Here is a 25505-nt window from a genome sequence, read left to right on the forward strand (position 1 = left end):
TCACTTCCACCACACCAGGAAGTGCTGCCGGAACAGGAACCAGGCACACCCAGAGTGCTTCCGGGTGCCAGGGCAACAATTCCGCCACACCAGGAACAGCCGCAAGAAGGTCATCAACGAGAACATCCAGGTACAATATAAAAGGAGCTGCATCACTCCACTCAAGGAGCTGGATCGGGAGGCAGAGAACAGAGCTAGTGGAAGAGGAGTGGAGGCGGTGAAAAGAAAAGAAATGAAAAGGACTTGGAGCAATAGTGCTGGTGGGTTGTGTACTGTATGTGCGGTATAAAGAAAAGAAAATAAATTGTATGTGCTTTTAGACATTGTGAGTCTGCGTGTCTGTCTGTGTCGAGGCTGATTCTCCACACACTCTAACACAGAAATGTAACCAATTAAATTAAGTTTTCCCAATAACTAGTTTTCCTATGATTGGCAAGCCAGAAGTTTTCTTTTCTTTCTATTTAAAATGTTCTGTCTTTTTAGTCATTCAGGTGCAAGTTCAGATATATATAGATAAATATTTATCTATCTTTTTATATATATATGTATGTATGTATGTATGTATGTATGTATGTATGTACATACGGATGGATGGAATTAGTTATTTATTTATTTTATTTATTTAAAGAGCTTCTAATAAAAAGCTAAATTTCCCCCTGGGGATAAAAAGTTCTCTCTAAAGTGTGCTTCACATAGGATACATTTTTGAGTGCTTAACAAATACAGCAAAGGAAAAAGCATTTAACCAGAAAACGTTTATTAAAAAAGTTCTTTTATTAAGAAAAGATATACCCTAGGTTCTTGTCTATAAGCCGGACTCATGTATAAGCCGGAGACCAAAAATCATACGAATTTTTAAAATAAAATCGTATCATAGATAAGCCGGACTCATGGATAAGCCGAACGTACTATAACCTATAACTAATAGAAGGGAGGGAGGTCAGTGGTCTCACTCGCACCCATTTAATTTCTTTAAGGGGGGAGAGAGTGTGAGATATTGGCATCTCTCTCACTCCCCGCATGGCGCGGTTGGAGCGGCCGGAGCGCGTTCTTTCTGCTCTGGGCGTCGCCGAGTCAACACGCGCGCGTAGCGGTCATTTAAATTGTGATTTTATATGTAAGCATATTTAAATATATATCGCGGATTTTTTGCTGGTTCGCGGATTTCTGCGGACAATGGGTCTTTTAATTTCTGGTACATGCTTCCTCAGTTGGTTTGCCCAGTTGATTTCATACAAGGGACGCTATTGGCAGATGGCTGAGAAGCTAGATTGCTTACTTTTCTCTCTCTCTTGCGCTGACTATCTGTGATCCTGACGTAGGGGGATTGAGCAGGGGGGCTGTTTGCACACCTAGACGATACGGACGCTCGTCTAAAAATGCTGAAAGATTATCTTCACGTTGCTATCTTTTGTAAAGCTGATTCCTGAAAAGACATGCTGCACAGTGCTTCGCATACTTAAAAGCTCGAAGGGCACATATTGATTTTGACTGAAAAACAAACTCTGTCTCTCTCTCTCTCTCTCTGCTCCTGACGGAGGGGGTGTGAGCTGCCGCCTTCAACAGCTTTGTGCCACGGTGCTTCGCATACTTAAAAGCCAAACAGACATATTGATTTGTTTGCTTCACTCCTTTGAAGAGGAAGATATGTTTGCATTCTTTTAATTGTGAGACGGAACTGTCATCTCTGTCTTGTCATGGAGTACAGTTTAAACTTTTGAAAAAGAGACAAATGTTTGTTTGCAGTGTTTGAATAACGTTCCTGTCTCTCTACAACCTCCTGTGTTTCTGCGCAAATCTGTGACCCAAGCATGACAATATAAAAATAACCATATAAACATATGGTTTCTACTTCGCGGATTTTCTTATTTCGCGGGTGGCTCTGGAACGCAACCCCCGCGATGGAGGAGGGATTACTGTATAAGCCGGATTTATGTATAAGCCGATATTCTATTTTTTCATTTTCACAACTTTTTTCCTTAGATAAGCCGCGGCTTATAGACAAGAACTTAGGGTACTAACAGACATTCAACCAACAAACATTATGGTTAGTTGGCAACAGATGAGAAGAAAACAAAAATTCCAAGTACAGTAATACAATTTCTGGGAAGAGTAAAAAAAAAATTCTAAGGGGAGAACAGACCTTCAGAACAAGCAAAGACCGAGTCCGCAGATCTTACAATATCACAGGTCACATGCTTTAGTCCAGAACTAGAGTATAATTTAATGGCCTCCTGCCAGTGCTTAAGGTGCCAATAATTCTTGATTTATTATACTGCTACAGTTTCAACAGAGTTCAAGGTGGCAGAAGTGCCAAGTGACACAGCAGGATACCAAGTAGAAAAAAAAAAAAAAAAAAAAAAAAAAAAACACATAATGTTGACACATTAAATAAGTACATAAATATTATTGCAATATGAATGGCCTACTCCATAGCTCTAGTAAGGCCATCCTAGACTAAAGTAATGAACCTTCACTCTCAATTTAAACATTGATACAGATAGGGGGGGCTGCTAAACAGGAGATGGAAGGAGAAAATTCTTGAATGTCAGCCATTTAGCCTATAAAGACTGTTAGACATTTAGCCAGCTGTACAGACAAAGTTACACATCAAAATCAAAGCAAACATCCATGGTCAAAAAATTGACTGCAGAACCACAGTTAACTACTTGACCTAGTGCCAAATTCTTGCCCCCCCCCCCCGATTGTTTCCAGGTGTCTTCTTTTAGAGAAAAACTATCCCAACACTGAATGGCTTGCTGTTCCTAATGATTTTAGCCACAGAGGCAACAGCGTGATGTGGTAGTTTCTCATTTTATTCACTACACTTAAATACTGTTTATAAAAAAGAAAACTACGGTAATTTAAATTTATATGATCTTTAAATTCCGTGCCTCTGTCTAAACTACAAAACCAAAGCAGTTTATTGTTATATAAAAACTTCTCCTTGAATTACTTATTGTTATATAAAAATTTCTCTTCGAATTAATCGTTCATCTATGACTGTAACTTTATCTTAAAAAATGTCTTGTCATCCTGCAGTACTTTCTGTCTCTGGCTATTTAACAGCATGCTGTGGGGTCCAACATTAAGTAGAACACTTTCTCTCATACAGTACAAAGCAACCACTTTGCTGTAAGTATACAAATGCAAGTTAAAATTAGGAATATTTTATCAATGCATGGCATATACATGTACAACGTAATGTGGGGTGGGGAAATCACACTTATTGATTATGGAGTCTTGATTATTTTTACAGAAGATTTTGGCACTAAACATACTTTGAGACAAAGACACATTTCTCCTGGATTTACCCATTTGCTCCTCAGTTTAAAATTTCAAACCCAAAAATGCAGATGTGATTAAAGTGCACATTGCAGACTTTCATTTCGCTGTTCTGTTATTTCACCAAGTAATACTTTCCATTTGTTTGCGCCAATGCTATGTTTACTATCATTTTTTGAGACTTTCGAATTTTAGTACTTTCATTATCTCTAAACTGCTCTGCATGTGCATCACGCCAACGTTTTTGAATTCTTTATGACATTCTACTTTGTCATCTACTATTTGTCTTTTATTTCCGGCCCCAGGCGTGGTTAAATCTTTTGGCACAGTCTCGTCTCGCGGGACATGAAAGTATCTCTTTGAAAACGTCACATCTCATCCCAGGATTTTTTAAATTATAATAGAGAGATATTTGACAATGCTGAATATAAAACCATCTACCCATTTCCAAACCTTCGAAAAGTTTTTTTTAATCAGGAATTTCTAACTTTTTGGAAATATTGTTGAAGTTACTCCTTGAGCTGAGTTAGTAACAGGAATAAAAGAAATGGAGATTAAAGTTTTTCCATGCATAAATCTTATAATTTAAAAATCACACATTGAACATTTGTTATAACAACATGCAAGATTATTCACTTAATAAGCAACATGCAAAACCTGGGTAGTACCCTGCAAGCCTAAACTCTGAGGATGTAATTTAACAGTCACACAAACTCAAATTGAAATGGCGAGAACATGCCAACTCCAGACAGACAATCGAGCCTGTGCTCGTTGCACTTTGTGACAGGAACTTGCTCTGTGACACCGCACTGCTCACATCAGAACATCAGTGTGAACAACCAGATTAAAACTACTTGTATACACTGTAAAGACCAGGGGTGAACGTGTTGCCCCAACCCGACACAAACAGGCAACGGCACCAGTTCAGTCCAACACAAAGCCCATTATTTAAGGAAAGGCACCTGACCCGGAGCAGTCTCCAAAAACTGATATCAACAGTCACAAGTACTATAATAACACTGTTCCTTTCCTCCAGAGCCTTGCAGCCTCCATTCCTTCTCCAGAGGAAAGCTTCACAAGCATTTGTCCTCAGACTGGCTCGTCTCTGTGAGGCAACCAGCTTACTTTTTAAGCTGCACCTGGGAGCACTACAGGTTTTTCATTAGGGCTCTGCAGCTCCCACAGCTCCTCCTGGCGGCATCCACGGAACCCAACAGGGCTGTGCCAGCAAATAGTAATTCCCCATACAAGCCCTGTGGGAATCCGAGGCACCATTTCAACCCAGGGAGGGCATCCAAGTAACAGTTTGGGGGAGATCATGCCCTTTGGAAGTCCTCTCCCCCTGTCCTTCCATTTTGGAGACGTGCCGGCCGCCATCTGTCACAACGTGCAACACCAAATCCGTCAATAACATTGATTGTATGCTACACACCTATTTAATCTGTCTCTGCAATGATACTGCTAGCAACAAGCCATATTGTTACAAAATAAGGCAGTTATTCAAGGTTGGCATAAATAAACAGCACAGCTAACTACTGTGCTCTCTGATCCACACACTATGAAATTTAGGGATTTTTTTTGACCTATCATCTTACACTTACTTGATATCTAGATATTACAATGAAATAATAACTACACTTGTTTTAGGACATCAAAATTAATATCATCCATATAATATTGCACTCCACTTTTTATGCCTACTGTATATTGTCATGCTGACTTTCCCATTTTTAACTCTGTTATATAAATTTGTAGAATACATTTAGCTACCAGAAGTGTTACATTATTATAAAGAAGAAAAATGCGACATAAAGAAACAGCATATATTATTTCCTTTGTCTGGCCAGCAAAGATTTATAAAATAGCATTATTACATAGGTTTCTTTTTGAATGAAGTATTCGAAAACTTTTGAATAAAACATTTGGACATCCAAAAATAAAATTAGAAAAAATAAATAAATAAAAGCTAAAAGGTTCTATTCTACCCACATAATTGCTGCTTATTTACAAGCAATCTGTAACAAAAATGTTTATCTAAGGTGTCACTTTAGAAAACGGTTTTCTTACTGTTTCAGGTACGCTGTATGTACATACAGTGGTGTGAAAAACTATTTGCCCCCTTCCTGATTTCTTATTCTTTTGCATGTTTGTCACACAAAATGTTTCTGATCATCAAACACATTTAACCATTAGTCAAATATAACACAAGTAAACACAAAATGCAGTTTGTAAATGGTGGTTTTTATTATTTAGGGAGAAAAAAAATCCAAACCTACATGGCCCTGTGTGAAAAAGTAATTGCCCCCTGAACCTAATAACTGGTTGGGCCACCCTTAGCAGCAATAACTGCAATCAAGCGTTTGCGATAACTTGCAATGAGTCTTTTACAGCGCTCTGGAGGAATTTTGGCCCACTCATCTTTGCAAAATTGTTGTAATTCAGCTTTATTTGAGGGTTTTCTAGCATTAACCGCCTTTTTAAGGTCATGCCATAGCATCTCAATTGGATTCAGGTCAGGACTTTGACTAGGCCACTCCAAAGTCTTCATTTTGTTTTTCTTCAGCCATTCAGAGGTGGATTTGCTGGTGTGTTTTGGGTCATTGTCCTGTTTCAGCACCCAAGATCGCTTCAGCTTGAGTTGACGAACAGATGGCCGGACATTCTCCTTCAGGATTTTTTGGTAGACAGTAGAATTCATGGTTCCATCTATCACAGCAAGCCTTCCAGGTCCTGAAGCAGCAAAACAACCCCAGACCATCACACTACCACCACCATATTTTACTGTTGGTATGATGTTCTTTTTCTGAAATGCTGTGTTCCTTTTACGCCAGATGTAACGGGGACATTTGCCTTCCAAAAAGTTCAACTTTTGACTCATCAGTCCACAAGGTATTTTCCCAAAAGTCTTGGCAATCATTGAGATGTTTCTTAGCAAAATTGAGACGAGCCCTAATGTTCTTTTTGCTTAACAGTGGTTTGCGTCTTGGAAATCTGCCATGCAGGCCGTTTTTGCCCAGTCTCTTTCTTATGGTGGAGTCGTGAACACTGACCTTAATTGAGGCAAGTGAGGCCTGCAGTTCTTTAGACGTTGTCCTGGGGTCTTTTGTGACCTCTCGGATGAGTCGTCTCTGCGCTCTTGGGGTAATTTTAGTCGGCCGGCCCACTCCTGGGAAGGTTCACCACTGTTCCATGTTTTTGCCATTTGTGGATAATGGCTCTCACTGTGGTTCGCTGGAGTCCCAAAGCTTTAGAAATGGCTTTATAACCTTTACCAGACTGATAGATCTCAATTACTTCTGTTCTCATTTGTTCCTGAATTTCTTTGGATCTTGGCATGATGTCTAGCTTTTGAGGTGCTTTTGGTCTACTTCTCTGTGTCAGGCAGCTCCTATTTAAGGGATTTCTTGATTGAAACAGGTGTGGCAGTAATCAGGCCTGGGGGTGGCTACGGAAATTGAACTCAGGTGTGATACACCACAGTTAGGTTATTTTTTAACAAGGGGGGCAATTACTTTTTCACACAGGGCCATGTAGGTTTGGATTTTTTTTCTCCCTAAATAATAAACACCACCATTTACAAACTGCATTTTGTGTTTACTTGTGTTATATTTGACTAATGGTTAAATGTGTTTGATGATCAGAAACATTTTGTGTGACAAACATGCAAAAGAATAAGAAATCAGGAAGGGGGCAAATAGTTTTTCACACCACTGTAAATGCCTGCATACGGTTTCAGCACATTAATCCAAAGAACTGAAGTATGAGATTGTCACTTTAATGTAAAGCATTTTAATTTATAATGCTCATGACATACAAGTAAAAACAGACAAATGGACTGGCATCTCAAATGGGATGGAAGGTGAACGCTTAAGAATAATAATTCTTTACATTTATATAGCGCTTTTCTCACTACTCAAAGCACTGTCCACATATGGAGGACCTGGTATGTGAACCCACAATCTCCTTACTGCAAAGCAACAGTACTACCACTGTGCCACCAAGGTGGATAGTCTCTTGCCTGGGCAGGAGGTCATAACAGAAAGACAACGTGAGAGGAGCCACATCCCGGCCGGGATGATTATTGATTCCTATTGCAGTCAGGATAAAAGTATAATAGATGGACTGGGGGATTATGAACATTTCACCCACCCAGTATGAGAGTGGACAGAGCTCCTTTGGTTTTTACAACAGTCTGGACACCCGAAGGGTTACTTGGGACTTGTAGCTTTGAAGGGTGGCCATGTCAGGTCTTTGGGAGCTGCCATGGGATGCTCTTTGGAGTACACCTCAATGGTTTGGAGGGCTTAAATAAGGCCCAGTAGTAGTGCTTCACTTATGCAAGGCGATGGCTCTGTTAGTACTCCCGGGTCTATTATAAAATTAAGCCATTTCAGTTTAACTTAACTGAAGGAGCAGAATGAGGTATTGCGTTAATTGAAGATTGTGATACGGACTTTGAAAAAGAAAAACACCCAGGACTGTCTTGGTGCGACTGTTTCTAGAGTTTGAGGCTCAGCAGCGCCCACTGGAGGTCACACTGTATACACATAAAAGAAAAAAAAAAAAATTAGCTCTGAAATAACTAAACCCATACGCAAATGTGGCTGAAAAGGGGTCTTATATTGATCTAAGTGCCAAATACTAGAGGTCTGAAAATCAGGACTTTGATTTGCGAGTTTTCAAAGCAAATGAGGCAATTAAAGTCCGAAAGCATCCAAATCTTCAGTGCCTGAACTGCAGCTTCATCAATCACAAAAACTGCGGAAGTATTTCATGTCAAAGGTAACAGTTTTAAAAATAAAGGCAAAGTACACCAAATATGGTCTAACTGCACTAAACAAAGCAAAATTATGGCCTCAAGTCAGAGGTCACAAACAGGGACAGATGGGACACTCCGCTGGATTCTTGCTACAGACTCAACTACCACCATATTGTTAAATCAACTTCTCAGTGACCCAGTTTCAAAAAAATAAAAAACAACACTATACAAGTGCTGGTCATAAAATTAAAATATCATGACAAAGTTGATTTATTTCAGTAATTCCATTCAAAAAGTGAAACTTGTATATTAGATTCATTCATTATACACAGACTGATGTATTTCAAATGTTTATTTCCTTTAATGTTGATGCTTATAACTGACAACTAATGAAAGTCCCAAATTCAGTATCTTGGAAAATTAGAATATTGTGAAAAGGTTCAATATTGAAGACACCTGGTGCCACACTCTAATCAGCTAATTAACTCAAAAGCCTTTAAATGGTCTCTCAGTCTAGTTCTGTAGGCTACACAATCATGGGGAAGACTGCTGATTTGACAGTTGTCCAAAAGACGACCACTGACACCTTGCACAAGGAGGGCAAGACACAAAAGGTCATTGCTAAAGAGGCTGGCTGTTCACAGAGCTCTGTGTCGAAGCACATTAATAGAGAGGCGAAGGGAAGGACAAGATGTGCTTGAAAAAAGTGTACAAGCAATAGGGATAACCGCACCCTGGAGAGGATTGTGAAACAAAACCCATTCAAAAATGTGGGGGAGATTCACAAAGAGTGGACTGCAGCTGGAGTCAGTGCTTCAAGAACCACCACGCACAGATGTATGCAAGACATGGGTTTCAGCTGTCGCATTCCTTGTGTCAAGCCACTCTTAAACAAGAGACAGCGTCAGAAGCGTCTCGCCTTTGGACTGCTGCTGAGTGGTCCAAAGTTGTGTTCTCTGATGAAAGTAAATTTTGCATTTCCTTTGGAAATCAAGGTCCCAGAGTCTGGAGGAAGAGAGGAGAGGCACAGAATCCACGTTGTGGGAGGTCCAATGTGTAAAGTTTCCACCGTCAGTGATGGTTTGGGGTGCCATGTCATCTGCTGGTGTTGGTCCATTGTGTTTTCTGAGGTCCAAGGTCAACGCAGCCGTCTACCAGGAAGTTTTAGAGCACTTCATGCTTCCTGCTGCTGACAAACTTTATGGAGATGCACATTTCATTTTCCAACAGGACCTGGCACCTGCACACAGTGCCAAAGCTACCAGTACCTGGTTTAAGGACCGTGGTATCCCTGTTATCGACTGGCCAGCAAACTCGCCTGACCTTAACCCCATAGAAAATCTATGGAGTATTGTGAAGAGGAAGATGCAATACGCCAGACCCAACAATTCAGAAGAGCTGAAGGCCACTATCAGAGCAACATGGGCTCTCATAACACCTGAGCAGTGCCACAGACTGATCAACTCCATGCCACGCCGCATTGCTGCAGTAATCCAGGCCAAAGGAGCCCCAACTAAATATTGAGTGCTGTACATGCTCATACTTTTCATGTTCATACCTTTCAGTCGGCCAACATTTCTACAAATCCTTTTTTTTGCATTGGTCTTAATTGATATTCTAATTTTCCGAGATACTGAATTTGGGACTTTCATTAGTTGTCAGCTATAATCATCAACATTAAAAGAAATAAACATTTGAAATACATCAGTCTGTGTGTAATGAATAAATCTAATATACAAGTTTCACTTTTGAATGGAATTACTGAAATAAATCAACTTTGTCATGATATTTCTAATTTATGACCAGCATCTGTATATGCACATCATGAACTTCAGAAAGCTACTCTTTTAACATCAGGACTGCAATTCAAAAACAGCTTACAGTACACACAGAGATACATAACTTGGAGAAACAAATAAAAACCTGCACCCCTTAGCAATAAAAAAAAAATAACAATAATATGGTGTGACAAGACATCTTTAGCAGATTACGATATCTGGACAGTTATATGTTTGGAGGAAGCCAAAATATGCCTTCAGCCTACAATGTTGTCAATTGTTAAACACAATGGGCCTGTAATGGTATGAGCTGCCAACTCATAACTCCAATAATTGCTCTGTGTGGTCTTATTATGGCCAAACAATAGGAGACCATTTTACAAAACCAGATGTGCCATGTCCATTCCAGGATGATAATGCGCATAACCTCCCCCCCCCCCACCCCCACCCCCCCATTCACACTGCTAAACTAATTCAAGAGTGGCTTCACAAATACCAGGGAGAACTTGAACACCTTCCCTAGCAGCTCCAATCACTCAACCTACACAGCATTAAACCTTTGTGGAACATTCAGAACTGAAGAGTGCAGTCAGTCAGATTTCACATTTTTCATCACGAGGGACCGGAGGGATTTCTTCCTAAAGAATGTTGCAAAATTTCATTACACAAAATCCAGGACTTGTATGAAATTCAAAGAAAGACTGATCCTGTTCTAGAGGCAGAGGCGCTTCTTAGCGCACCATGAAAGAATAAGCCTGTGGCTAAAACAGCTTCAACAGAGGGCCTCTTGGAAGAGACTTTACATGATGGCACATATAATTTTGCCGCCAACCTCTTTTCTACAACAGCTTCCAATGTGTCCAAGGGTTAGCCCTGTGATAGAGCAGGCTGTCCCAAGAAGTTTCTTTAAGCATTGTGCATCTTGAGCTCAGGTTGGTTCTCCAGGAGACCAGAGTGTTGAACAATTCACAGGCTAATACAGTTTGAAAGAACATTTCCAACAGCTTGCTGCCTACATCAAAAGACCAGATATTCCTTAGGAAATAGTCTGCTCTAACCCTTCTTGTGCTGTCAGACCAGTCCAGTTTGCAGTTTATGTGAACCCCAAGGTAGGCAACTGATCTCAGTGGCTCCTTGGCACACCAGAAGTCCACCACCAACTTTTTTGTCTTGTGGTTGTTGACCTGCAGGTTGTTCTCCCTGCACAATAAGATATAGTCCTCTCCAGGCCTCCTGCACATCTCCATTATTAACCCAGCCTATGATAAGGATTCACCTGAAAATATCTGTATGTGGCGAGAACTGGTATTGTGCTGGACGTTTGTTGTGTAGAGAGTAAAGGGGAAGGGAGACAGGATAGTTCCCTATGGTGATAAAGTGTTACTTCCACTACTTCCTGACATACAATCTCTGTGCCTCACTAATTACTGTCTGTTAGCAGGTAGACCATGTGCCAGAAGACTGTGGGGACATCAAGTTGCAAAGGGGGGGGGGGGGGGGGGGGGGGGCTTTTGGGGGTAAATCAAAGAACATAATCCTGACTGCGGTGCTGGCTTTATCTAGGTGGAAGTAGGAGCAGGGGAACCTTCTGTAAACTCAGGGAAAGGGAGAACAGGTGCTGAAGGACCCCAGAGAGCTCTCTGGCACATGTCTTCAGGACCCCAGGGTTGATTCCATCCAGTCCTAAAGCCTTGTTTGTGCAGAATGTTCCTAGCTCTCTCCTCACTTGATCAGCCCAGCAGACACACACAGTCCGGGAAGTGGAAGGGGCCCTGGAAACCACAGGTGTGAGATCATTGTACACAAATGTGTAAGGTACAGATGGCAGTTGGGGTTCCAGAACTTCGTCAAGTTTCACACAGAGGCTAGCAGTGTTGAAGGAGGGCTGTACTGACATGAATGAGCCAACCTTGTTTAAGAATTGCTTCTGTTCTCGTCCCTTCTGCTGCATGTTTTACAGACTGCTTGTAGTCCATGACAGCTAATATCCCATTCCAGGCTTCCTTCATGTTGTTCTGTTGTTACTTGTGGCTGATGTTTGTCTCTGCATGTTTCTTCAGGTCTGTCTGCACCTACTGGATTTCCTCCTTATCTCCAGACCTGAATGCTGTCTTCTTATTTTTAAGTAGGACTTTTAGGTCTTTTGTTATCCATGGCTTGTTGTTGTTTTATTTTTATTGTGCCAGACAGCCGTAACCACCATCTCAAATGCAATAGTGAGAAAATATAGTGCAATTGTGCAGCGAGTCTATAAATCAAGCAAGAGCAACAATAGCTTTTGCTTTGCTACAACAATTGCAGCAAGGACAAGAATATCAAATGTTAGTCATGTCCTATTGTAGTTTACCGCAACCTATCAAGGTAAGAAAAAACGAATACTTCATTATGGATTAAAAAAAGACCAGATGACCAGGGAAGTCATTCCACTACTGCTTTAGAACCAGTTACAAATGAAATGAATCATAATTGTATTTTGATTTAACATAAATTATTAATTCCTGAGGGGAGTTGTCTTTTCACATGACCTTTGGACATACAGTATTATGATAAAAATAAATGCAAAATTAACTTTTCAAATATGTTAGATGAAATGATTCAATGGATTAAATATGGAGCATATAATGAACAAAGCTGCAATGACTGCTGGGAGGGGACAGCATCAGAACCAAGTCAGAGAATGTACAATGCTGTACACATAGGGCAACCAGAAAATACAGATAACAGTGGTCCCTCTTTTTTAGTCAAAACTAATTTTAGGATTGAAAAGTGAGAAAGCACAGGGACATCAGACTGTTTACTACAGTAATCAGTCTGTAAGATGCAACAAATGCCAATTCAGGGTCTAGTCATTTCATGAAAATTAAAAACATGGGAACAAAAATGTACGCCAATGCCAGGGCTTAAAACAGCTGAGAAAATGACCTAAAATATTCATCAGCTTGTTGATCACACATATGACGGTGTGAATGTTTCAACAAAGCTCCTGCCACAAATTTTCAAGAGTTCAACCTTAGAAAACAGCCATTAACCTTTTGAAATCACAGGGTTATACTTAATTACAAACAGATCTGTCCTTAAGCAGTCACAGAAGGGGCATGAGAGGAATTTCTTGAAAAATAAGACCCTTGTTATTAACCAGTATGTTCTCTGGGCTCCGAACAGAAAATTACACCTCACTCTCTGGTATACTGGACATTCTGAATGCGCTACATAGACTACATGATTTTTTCAGGCCTAAACTTTAATTAACATGAGAACACGCTTAAGGAAGAAAACATGGGCAGCTTTTTAAAAATAAAAAACTCAGTGTGACAGTCCATGTGTGACAGACTTTAATGTAGCTGTACACACAGATCACTGGCTGTCATCAACTAAAGATGTATGACACTTTATAGGGTGTACTGCACCTCAGAATAATGCTGAAGGTCAAAGTGATGATGACTTTTGACACAGAAATTAAATTCTGGTGTTTAGATGAGGTCTGAAAACATAATTTGAGAATACCATGTTAATGTACAGGTGCTGGTCATAAAATTAGAATATCATGACAAAATTGATTTCAGTAATTCCATTCAAAAAGTGAAACTTGTATATTAGATTCATTCATTACACACAGACTGATGTATTTCAAATGTTTATTTCTTTTAATTTTGATGATTATAACTGACAACTAATTAAAGTCCCAAATTCAGTATCTCGGAAAATTAGAATATCAATTAAGACCAATGCAAAAAAAAGGATTTGTAGAAATGTTGGCCGACTGAAAGGTATGAACATGAAAAGTATGAGCATGTACAGCACTCAATATTTAGTTGGGGCTCCTTTGGCCTGGATTACTGCAGCAATGCGGCGTGGCCATGGAGTCGATCAGTCTGTGGCACTGCTCAGGTGTTATGAGAGCCCATGTTGCTCTGATAGTGGCCTTCAGCTCTTCTGAATTGTTGGGTCTGGCGTTATTGCATCTTCCTCTTCACAATACCCCATAGATTTTCTATGGGGTTAAGGTCAGGGCGAGTTTGCTGGCCAATCAAGAACAGGGATACCATGGTCCTTAAACCAGGTACTGGTAGCTTTGGCACTGTGTGCAGGTGCCAGGCCCTGTTGGAAAATGAAATCTGCATCTCCATAAAGTTCGTCAGCAGCAGAAAGCATGAAGTGCTCTAAAACTTCCTGGTAGATGGCTGCATTGACCTTGGACATCAGAAAACACAATGGACCAACACCAGCAGATGACATGGCACCCCAAACCATCACTGACTGTGGAAACTTTACACTGGACCTCATGCAATGTGGATTCTGTGCCTCTCCTCTCTTCCTCCAGACTCTGGGACCTTGATTTCCAAAGGAAACGCAAAATTTACTTTCATAAGAGAACATAACTTTGGACCACTCAGCAGCAGTCCAAAGGCGAGACGCTGTCTCTTGTTCAAGAGTGGCTTGACACAAGGAATGCGACAGCTGAAACCCATGTCTTGCATACGTCTGTGCGTGGTGGTTCTTGAAGCACTGACTCCAGCTGCAGTCCACTCTTTGTGAATCTCCCCCCACATTTTTGTTTCACAATCCTCTCCAGGGTGCAGTTATCCCTATTGCTTATACACTTTTTTCCTACCACATCTTGTCCTTCCCTTCACCTCTCTATTAATGTGCTTGGACACAGAGCTCTGTGAACAGCCAGCCTCTTTAGCAATGACCTTTTGTGTCTTGCCCTCCTTGTGCAAGGTGTCAATGGTCGTCTTTGGGACAACTGTCAAGTCAGCAGTCTTCCCCATGATGGTGTAGCCTACAGAACTAGACTGAGAGACCATTTAAAAGCTTTTGCAGGTGTTTTGAGTTAATTAGCTGATTAGAGTGTGGCACCAGGTGTCTTCAACATTGAACCTTTTCACAATATTCTAATTTTCCGAGATACTGAGACCTGGAAGGGCGTGATTGGGAGGAATGGCCCCCCTGATCTGAACCCGAGCGGTGTTTTGTTATTGGACTTCTGTGCTCGTCACGGATTGTCCATAACGAACACCATGTTTCAAGCATAGGGGTGTTCATATGTGCACTTGGCAACAGGACACCCTAGGCCTCAGTTCGATGATCGACTTTGTGGTCGTGTCGTCGGACTTGCGGCCACATGTCTTGGACACTCGGGTGAAGAGAGGGGCGGAGCTGTCAACTGATCACCACCTGGTGGTGAGTTGGCTTCGATGGTGGGGGAGGATGCCGGTCAGGCGTGGTAGGCCCCAAACGTGTTGTGAGGGTCTGCTGGGAACGTCTGGCAGAGCCCCCTGTCAGAAGTAGCTTCAACTCCCACCCTCCGGCAGAACTTCGACCACATCCCGAGGGAGGTGGGGGACATTGAGTCCGAATGGGCCATGTTCCGTGCCTCTATTGTTGAGGCAGCTGACCGGAGCTGTGGCCGTAAGGTGGTCGGTGCCTGTCGTGGCGGCAATCCCCGAACCCACTGGTGGACACCGGCGGTGAAGGATGCCGTCAAGCTGAAGAAGGAGTCCTACAGGACCCTTTTGTCCTGTGGACCCCGGAGGCAGCTGATAGGTACCGGCAGGCCAAGCGGGAAATGCGGCTTTGGTGGTTGCTGAGGCAAAAACTCGAGCGTGGGAGGAGTTTGGGGAGGCCATGGAGAATGACTTTCGGACGGCTTCGAGGAGATTCTGGTCCACCATCCGGCGTCTCAGGAAGGGGAAGCAGTGCAGTGTCAACACTGTATATGGTGGGGATGGTGCGCTGCTGACCTCGACTCGGGATTGTTGTGGGTCGGTGGGGGGAATACTTCGAAGACCTCCTCAAATCCCATTAACAATGCCTTCCAATGAGGAAGCAGAGCCTGGGGACTCAGAGGTGGGCTCCCCCATCTCTGGGACTGAGGTCACCGAGGTGGTCAAAAAACTCCTTGGTGGTAGGGCCCCGGGGGTGGATGAGATACGCCCGGAAGTTCCTCAAGGCTCTGGATGTTGTAGGGACTGTCTTGGCTGACACGCCTCTGCAACATCGCATGGACATCAGGGACAGTGCCTCTGGATTGGCAGACCGGGGGTGGTGGTCCCCCTCTTTAAGAAGGGGGATCGGAAGGGTGTGTTCCAACTACAGAGGGATCACACTCCTCAGCCTCCCTGGAAAAGTCTATTCAGGGGTCCTGGAGAGGAGGGTCCGTCGGATAGTCGAGCCTCGGATTCAGGAGGAACAGTGTGGTTTTCGTCCTGGTCACGGAAACAGTGGACCAGCTCTATACCCTTAGCAGGGGTCCTGGAGGGTGCATGGGAGTTTGCCCAACCAGTCTACATGTGTTTTGTGGACTTAGAAAAGGCATTCGACCGTGTGCCTCGGGGAATCCTGTGGGGGGTACTCCGAGAGTATGGGGTACCGGCCCCCCTGATAAGGGCTGTTCAGTCCCTGTACGATCGGTGCCAGAGCTTGGTCCGCATTGCCGGCAGTAAGTCGACCCCGTTTCCAGTGAGAGTTGGACTCCGCCAGGGCTGCCCTTTGTCACCGATTCTGTTCATATCTTTTATGGACAGAATTTCTAGGCGCAGCCAGGGTGTTGAGAGGGTCCCAGTTTGGTGGGCTCAGGATTGGGTCACTGCTTTTTGCAGATGATGTTGTCCTGTTTGCTTCATCAGGCCCGTGATCTTCAGCTCTCTCTGGATCGGTTCGCAGCCGAGTGTGAAGCGGCTGGGATGAGAATCAGCACCTCCAAATCCGAGACCATGGTCCTCAGCCGGAAAAGGGTGGAGTGCCCTCTCAGGGTTGGTAGCGAGATCCTGCCCCAAGTGGAGGAGTTCAAGTATCTCGGGGTCTTGTTCACGAGTGAGGGAAGAATGGAGCGGTGAGATCGACAGGCGGATTCGGTGCGGCATCCGCAGTAATGCGGGCATTGCATCGGTCTGTCGTGGTGGAAAAAGGAGCTGAGCCGCAAGGCGAAGCTCTCAATTTACCAGTCGATCTATGTTCCTCTACCCTCACCTGATGGTCATGAGCTATGGGTAGTGACCGAAAGAACGAGATCGCGAATACAAGCGGCTGAAATGAGTTTCCCTCCGCAGGGTGGTCTGGGCTTTCCCTTAAAGATAGGGTGAGAAGCTTCAGTCATCCAGGAGGGGCTCAGAGTAGAGCCGCTGCTCCTCCGCATCGAGAGGAGTCAGATGAGGTGGCTCGGGCATCTGATCAGGATGCCTCCTGGACGCCTCCCTGGTGAGGTGTTCCGGGCACGTCCAACCGGGAGGAGGCCCCGGGGAAGACCCAGGACACGCTGGAGGGACTATGTCTCTCGACTGGCCTGGGAACGCCTTGGGATTCTCCCGGAAGAGCTAGAAGAAGTGGCCGGGGAGAGGGAAGTCTGGGCATCTCTGCTCAAGCTAATGCCCCCGCGACCCGACCTCGGATAAGCGGGAGACAATGGGATGGATGGATGGAATGAAGATGGAAATGCTATGTATAATAGTGATGTGCAATGAACGAACGACCTAGATCTGCTGTATTTATTTGTCTTGGTCTCTGAATGAACGAATGCGCTGGTTCAATGACCATTAAAGAACGACTCTTTTTGAGACATGTGCAGTGCATTCTACGTTTTATATAGCATTCCAACGACAGTCTAGAGCAGGGGTCTGCAACCTTCACTATGAAAAGAGCCATTTTTGCCCCCCCTTCCTCCAAAGAAAAATAGTCTGTGAGCCGCAAAACATAACACAGCTTATAAACTTTTAAAAGTTTTAATCTTTTTTTTAGATTTACATGTTACAACACCACGGAATAACAACAAACAGAAGTGCAGTGTGCATGTGTAGGCCTACTTTGAAATAAATTAAACTGAACTATGCAGGCCTATTTGGGTCCTTCCTATACCTGTGTAAAATTAAAATAAAAACTAGCCCACATTAATATAAATAAAACATTTAGCTGTAGCTTAGCAGCTTTAAAAAAGTAAACATTAAATTCCATTTCAGTGTGCTGAATCAACTGAAGCCACCTGAACATTACAAAAAAACCTACATCAGCTCCGGGTCCGAAATGAATGTGTTTTTTTTTCTGAAAAATAATAGCATATTAAATGCTATTGTTCTCACCTGTTTAATGTGACTTCTGTTCCTGGAAGTTCGCTGCTGATCATCTCTATGTCGGGGCTGTACAATGTGACTTTGACCTTCACACAGGACTGCAGGCTCTCATGTGTGAGGCGGGAGCGATATTTGGACTTTATGAAGTTCATGCTTGAGAAAACTTGCTCACTTAAGTATGTTGAGCCAAAGACGGACAGGACTCTCCAAATGCATATTTTTTCACGTTCATATACGTTTTGGGAATGGCACTCCATGTGTCGAAAACAAATTTGTCGGGTTTGGGGGAGGTTTTCAATATCACTCCATTTGTGCTCTTTAGCAAGAGTAAGCCTTCTGACGGGCGACTTCTTCAAGATCCGCTGTCAGGCATGTGAACTTGGACACCCATTAATCTTATCTGCCATGTCGTCCAGTTCAATTTCTAGATCGGGCTTACTTACTCACTCCTGTGAATGCGGATGTGTTCAGCAGGGATGGGTCGATGTCCAGGGGTGTGACAGGGAAGGAGAGAGTGTGTGTTTTTCCTTTCTGAACTCACTGAATCTTTCTCTAAATGCAGCTTGCATTTTCTGAACAATTTCCCGTTTGTTTTTAAAGTCGGAGAATAGATGCTCTGATATTTTTATGAACGATTCTTTCATGTATTCTCCGTCTATGAACGGCTTACCCCTCCTTACGATCTCTTGAGCTGCCACAAAACTAGCAGCTGTAGTTGGACTGTGTAGAAGTGATCCACTTTTTGAAAGTATGTTTGCTCTGTTCAGCTTTTCCGTTGCAGTTCCGAAATTGCTCTCTTTCGCTTATCTTCACTTGGGTATTTTGAATGCTGAGTGCTTGTTTCGAAAATGTCTTTCAACGTTACATTTTTTGTTGTTCGATAATTTATCGCAACATATTAAGCACACCGGTAAGCCAGCGTCGTTGGCAGTGAAGGCAATTGCTTCTGTCCACGCAGAATTAAACTCTCTAAATTAGATGTTAAAATGTATAACAGTAGTAGTCGTAAATAAACATATATATAAATACAACTTAAATTAAGAAATTGCCATTATTCATTTTCATGTTTTTTTTTTTTTTGTCAAGGCCAAAGGGAGCCACTACAAGGAGGCTGAAGAGCCGCATGTGGCTCCAGAGCCGCGGGTTGCCGACCCCTGGTCTAGAGCTACCATCTTAACCATTCCATGACAGTCTAGAGCTACCATCTTAACTTCACTTAAATGGCTAACTGTCTTTGGGAACTAGCCTACTAGTAAACTGTTTCAGCAAAGCATCTCCCATTGATCAGTTCACTCTGACTGAGTAACTATGACCGTCTCAATATACTGAGTGAACCAGTATGCCCCCTACTGATCTGGAGGACTACTGCAAGTTCGTTCATGAACTGCAAACAAGAGACTTGCACGACAATACACTGAACTAATTCATTGAAAGCATCAGTTTGTGTACTGAACCGAGGAAAGAACTGTTTAACTAGTTCACCAAAAGAATCGGTTCACGTACTGAAGTGAGGAACGAACTGCAGACAGTGGACATGCAATAAAGTGTATTCATGGGTATGGTCTAAGCTTCCACTGCTATGCAGATGACACACAACTTTATACAAGTGTTGATGCAACTGCAACATCTTCACCAGTTGCACTGACTGATTGCATTCGGGAAATCAATCATTGGATGACAGCTAATTTTTTTATGACATAATCCTAATAAAACAGTGAGAAGTCATATAAAATGGCACCTATTATTGGCTAACTACAAAAATAGATTACAAAATGCAAGCTTTCAAGGCAACTCAAGATGTAATCAATCGCCTGAAGAAGGGGCCTGAGTTGCCTTGAAAGCTTGCATATTGTAATCTTTTTTAGTTAGCCATTATGAATGTAGTGAGAATTCAAGTAAAGTGACACCCTTTTATTGGCTAACACTGTACAACACACCCTGGTACACCTGATAAAACAGAAATCTTATTGGTTGGTACCAAATCTGTCCCTCTCTACCCTTCATGAGCTAAAAATTGATGCTGAGGGTTCAACCAGGATCCCATCGACATCAGTCCGAAATTTGGGTGTCATCTTTGATCAGCTTCTTACTTTCCAACCACACATTGACTCAACAGTACAGACAGCTTTTTTTTAATCTCCGCAACGTCGCTCATCTGCATTCTTTCCTCAGTGTGAAGGATACTGAGACACTCATTCTTGCTTTCATCACTACCCATCTGGACTATTGCAATGCATTGTTTTGTGGCCTCCCAACTAAATATATCAACAGATTACGGTATGTTCATAATTCTGCTGCTCGTCTACTTACACACACTAAAAAATCTGTTTGCATCACTCCTGTCCTTTATGATTTGCATTGGTTACCAGTCTTTTCAAGAATCAAATATAAAATTATTCTCATCACCTTCAAAGCCCTTCATGGTTTAGCCCCTCATTAGCTGATGCTCCCTTACACTCCTGCTCGTGCATTAAGATCATCGGACGTTAATTTACTCATTGTACCTAAATACAGGTTAGTAACTATGGGCGGCAGAGCTTTCAGTGTGATGGCCCCTAAAATTTGGAACACTCTTCCCTCTCAGGAAAAATCTATTATTCATTTCAAACTCCTGTTTAGAACACATCTTTTCCATGAGTATTATTTGTTTTCTTGTATGTAATTTCTACTGTCTTGTTAATGTGTTTTTGTTGATTTGTAAAGTGTCCTTGAGTGTATGATAGGCACTACATAAATAAAACTTATTATTATTGTTATTATTAAAGTACACTGAACTAGTTCACCGAAAGAGTCAGTTCATATACTGAAGTGAGGAATGAACTGCAGGCAGCTGACTTGCAGTACAGTACAATGAACTTGTTCACCGAAAGAATCATTTCACGTACTGAACTGAGGAACGGACTGTAGATAAGAGACTCGCAGTACAGTAGACTGAACCAGTTCACCAAAAGAATCAGTTTGTGTACTGAACTGCAGACAGGAGACTCGATGATATATGAATGGGAGATTGTATCAGAAAGGATGGGATATAAAAAGAAGGAAATTGTAGGAAATTAATCCAAAACTGAAAACAATAACGTCATATTTCAATGTTCTCACAGTTTAATCGTGGTGTGTACACTATTCTAAGGTTCTATTTGTACAATTGTTTTATTTTTTCTATTTATCGTTGAAATTTTATCCATCCATCCATTTTCCAACCCGCTGAATCCGAACACAGGGTCACGGGGGTCTGCTGGAGCCAATCCTAGCCAACACAGGGCACAAGGCAGGGAACCAATCCCGGGCAGGGTGCCAACCCACCTCAGGACACACACAAACACACCCACACACCAAGCACATACTAGGGCCAATTTAGAATCGCCAATCCACCTAACCAGCATGTCTTTGGACTGTGGGAGGAAACCGGAGCGCCCGGAGGAAACCCACGCAGACACGGGGAGAACATGCAAACTCCACGCAGGGAGGACCCGGGAAGCGAACCCGGGTCCCCAGGTCACCCAACTGCGAGGCAGCAGCACTACCCACCGCGCCGCCCTGAAATCTTATTCATTGTCAAAATTCAATAAAAGTGATTATTGTTATTAGTGTGTGAATTATTTTGTTGCTTACTTTTTGTATTATTTGTAATGTTTGGTGGTTATAGTTGTTACACTGTTATAATATTCTAGATTTTAAACTAGAATAAAAGCTTTTTGTTTTTGAAGTGAACAAATCAGTGATTCAAAGATTTAAATCATTAACTAAATGAAATGAATCGAATCACTAAAAAAGAACTGTTTTGCACATCACTGATATGTAATTAAGGTTAATCAGTCTTCCATTTACGGCCAACCAGTATATATTGCTTTTCTTATTTTAATTAGATTGTAAGGTCTTAAAAAAAATAAACAGCCCAGTGATATATTTCTTTAAGTTTCATTTTCTTATTTTTAGTGGGAAATGGTGGCATTGCACAACTGAGAGGTAATTAACACCAACACCACTGCTACGTAAAAGATACTTTTCAAAAGAAAGTAAAAAGGCAGCTTAGTTTGGGCGCCCATTAGTTCACTGAGGGTATCCAAATGCTGAGACCTTTTTTTGCATTTTATTTTACAGCCAGAGAAATAAACTAATATGACAAGTGGACAAATAATTGTGTAGCCTCTCTCTTACATCAGACAGATAATTTATCTAATCCAATCCTGCCAGCTACGCTAGATTAGATTAGATAGATTAGATATGCCTGTTGTTGATGTTTCATAACCCAAAATACCAACCAGGTGTTTAAAATAACAAAAAACAAACAAAACACTTCAATAATACCTAAACCAGTGATAAAGGCAAACAGAAAAGTGCAACAAAACACAAAAGAATAATAAACACCGCCTGGCTATTTTGTTCTGTGTGTCCCCTGCTCACCTTCTATTAGTTTAGCTGTCCTTCCTCTCTTTGACCAGCTGAGCTCATATCAGCAGATGCTTTCCAACTCTAAACTCTCTGAGCAAAAAAAGTAAGACCCTTTGATATTGTGCTACAACCACTTTCTGGGTACCGTGACAAAATCGCTTCCGGGGTCCCAGCTGACATCACCAATCTCCGGTGTCTTATGGATAGAACTTCTCCTAGTGGCACCAAAAAATTGTTGCACGTTAGACTTGCTACATAAGTGTATCAAAGAGGGACAGAGTGGTTGTCCACCGATTACACAACACTTCACCCCCTAATAGTCTGGGGAACCTCAAATCCTATGACAGGGCTTATATTAAGACGTACTGGGTCTTGAATGACCTCCTGCTGTGATGGTCCTATGATGGTTAATAACATCATGATAGATAGATAGATAGATAGATAGATAGATAGATAGATAGATAGATAGATAGATAGATAGATAGATAGATAATGTAACATATGCACTTATATTAAACAATAGTTAACGAATTAACGTGGCTGTAAACAGATGCAGGTATCCTCCTCCCCCATATAGATAGCTGGGCTACCAGTTGTGCAAAGCTGGTGGCCCAAAACACGTTTTCTTAAATTTATTTTTTGCTTCCTACTAATGCCTTTCTCAACGTCTTCGAGACCATTGTTTCTTAAACGTTCTGATGATCGTCAAAGCATACCGGGTCCCCCCTTGGATCGTCAGGACGAGTTTTTTTTTTCTCCCTTTGAAAATCGCCGCCTCAGGGTTGATTACTTACTTAATCCGCGACGACCCGCTTCGCAAACTCAATTTATATTAAATCCTATATGGACTCGCGACGTGACCCATTGTTTAAGAAATCCTGTAGAAGACTACCATATGCATTCACAACTTGCTCACCCCTATTAAGCGGAGTTGCCGTCCAGATCCTGCTTGTCCATTCAATAAGCAAGGTTAATATTGATGGTTTTAATTAAATATGATTAAAGGCAGGATCCATAAATACTGAGAATCTACCCGGTGTTTTACTGATATTCACTTTTGTTCCATTGCATTACTTTCGATTGGTACGCACCTAAAACTGGATCAGTCGCATTCAGTAAATGAAATGATGCTTCGACTTCAGAAAAATAGGTTAAAAAAAAAAAAAGTAGAATCCATAACGATGACTGCCGCTATTGGCTCCATCTGCCCCAAGACCTTGCCCTGGATAAGGGGGTTACAAATGTGGGCGGATGGAATCCATGACACAATTAAAAAGTACGCCTCGGTCATCACACAATAAAACGAATGGTTAAATCAATACTTAAGCAGAGATAAGAAAGAAGCAGGTATTTACTTGTACAACATAAACGAAATACCGTCATTTTACAAATTACATCTAAAAAGAGACACATTTGTTGGGTACCAGCCGCAATTACATTACACAACTTTGACATACTAAGACCAGGTTTGTACCTCCTGGAATGCCACATTGGTAACGTTTAAACTTTACATCAATTCCCAGAAAAAAGTGTCAACCAGTATTACTTCAGTGTTTCGTTTGTATCAGAATGGAGCTCTGTGTTCCCTATAAAAACTTCCTATCCAAAGGATACAATAACCGAACAAAACATGGGACGACATTTCTAATAAATGAAATGCTAGCCCCGTTTACTTAAAACAGAAAACACCGAAACCTTTCAACAGTTCGTTCTTTGATGATACACTTACCAAGGTTCCCGTGACATATTTTAGTGTTCAGATGCGAAGATAGCAACAGAAATGAATTCCCGTAGTTGTTTACAAGAACTTCCGCTTTGCTCTTTAAAAAAAAAAAAAAAAATGCGACTACGGAACCCGTAGTAGGACAAACTGTCCAGTGAGTCTTCATTCGATACTCACTCGCCATCGTATTTTCAATCCTTCGTTTACGGAGACGCGTTGGGTGCTATGCTGGGAGCAGCTCTCTTTGGGACTCCCCTCCATTGCATTTCAAGTAAGTGAGCTGTACGTATGAGCAGTATGATGGTGCAATTGTTAGACTGTTGTTTCACTGATCCAGCTTCCATTAAATGAATACTTTATGTTGGAGTCACTTTAATGTCCGAACCAGTGGGCGCTATAATGGACTAGCCTACCATCCAAGGCACCCAATGGAGCAGAACAGACTCCAGATCTCAACAACCCTGAGTTGGATCAGACATGCTTAAGAATGATGTGCTAAATTATAGGTATTAACAACAGTAGTCTTTTGTCACTTTTGGTTTGAAAGCATAATAACGACAAAGTAATACAACAACAGCAAATCACACAAGGAATGCCTCAATGGGCTTTAACACAAGACTGTCTTAACATATGGGCTCAATGGGCCCTGGCCGGGAGCCCCAGAAGCATAGGGGCCCATGATGTTTCTGATGCCTATATGTATGTTTCTGTTTTGCTATCAAAACACTACTTAGCCCGGGGGTCTGTGATGCTGTTAAGATGGCACAGGTTTTGACAGAACTCCTGTGCCCCCAGCCTTGACTTCCTAAGAAAACAAGAAAAAAACTCAAACAAATCCTCTTCATAGCGCTAGATGGCCAATCTATCATAGCCACCTCAGAAACACAATTCAGTTATTCAAACTACTTTGTTGTTGCACCTCGCCCCTCACCAAGCGGAGGCACAATGCATGCCTCATAACAGCTCTAAAGTTAAAATGCATGAATAGATTATACCACTCACTAAATGCACAACAATCACATACTGTATAAGAATACAGATTTGTTCAAATACGGTGCATCCAGAAAGTATTCACAGTGCATCACTTTTTCCACATTTTCTTATGTTACAGCCTTATTCCAAAATGGATTAAATTAATTTTTTTCCTCAGAATTCTATACATAACACCCCATAATGACAACGTGAAAAAAGTTTACTTGAGATTTTTACAAATTTATCCATCCATCCATTTTCCAACCCGCTGAATCCGAACACAGGGTCACGGGGGTCTGCTGGAGCCAATCCCAGCCAACACAGGGCACAAGGCAGGAAACAATCCTGGGCAGGGTGCCAACCCACCACAGGACACACACAAACACACCCATACACCAAGCACACACTAGGGCCAATTTAGAATCGCCAATCCACCTAACCTGCATGTCTTTGGAATGTGGGAGGAAACCGGAGCGCCCGGAGGAAACCCACGCAGACACGGGGAGAACATGCAAACTCCACGCAGGGAG

The 25505-nt window shown here is 42.0% G+C and overlaps 1 protein-coding gene across 1 annotated transcript in view; it reads right to left on the reverse strand.

Annotated features, from left to right (window-relative positions):
- Positions 1 to 24127, reverse strand: part of stx8 (syntaxin 8) — a 164454-nt gene extending 140327 nt beyond the window's left edge. The window contains exon 1 of the mRNA XM_028818637.2: positions 24010 to 24127. Within this exon, the coding sequence (XP_028674470.1) occupies positions 24010 to 24026 (17 nt within the window). The 5' untranslated portion in view covers positions 24027 to 24127. The remainder of the gene's footprint in view (positions 1 to 24009) is intronic.
- Positions 24128 to 25505: the final 1378 nt, after the last annotated feature.

This window comes from Erpetoichthys calabaricus, chromosome 14 (genome assembly GCF_900747795.2).
Source record: "Erpetoichthys calabaricus chromosome 14, fErpCal1.3, whole genome shotgun sequence".
Classification (NCBI taxonomy): Eukaryota; Metazoa; Chordata; class Cladistia; order Polypteriformes; family Polypteridae; genus Erpetoichthys; species Erpetoichthys calabaricus.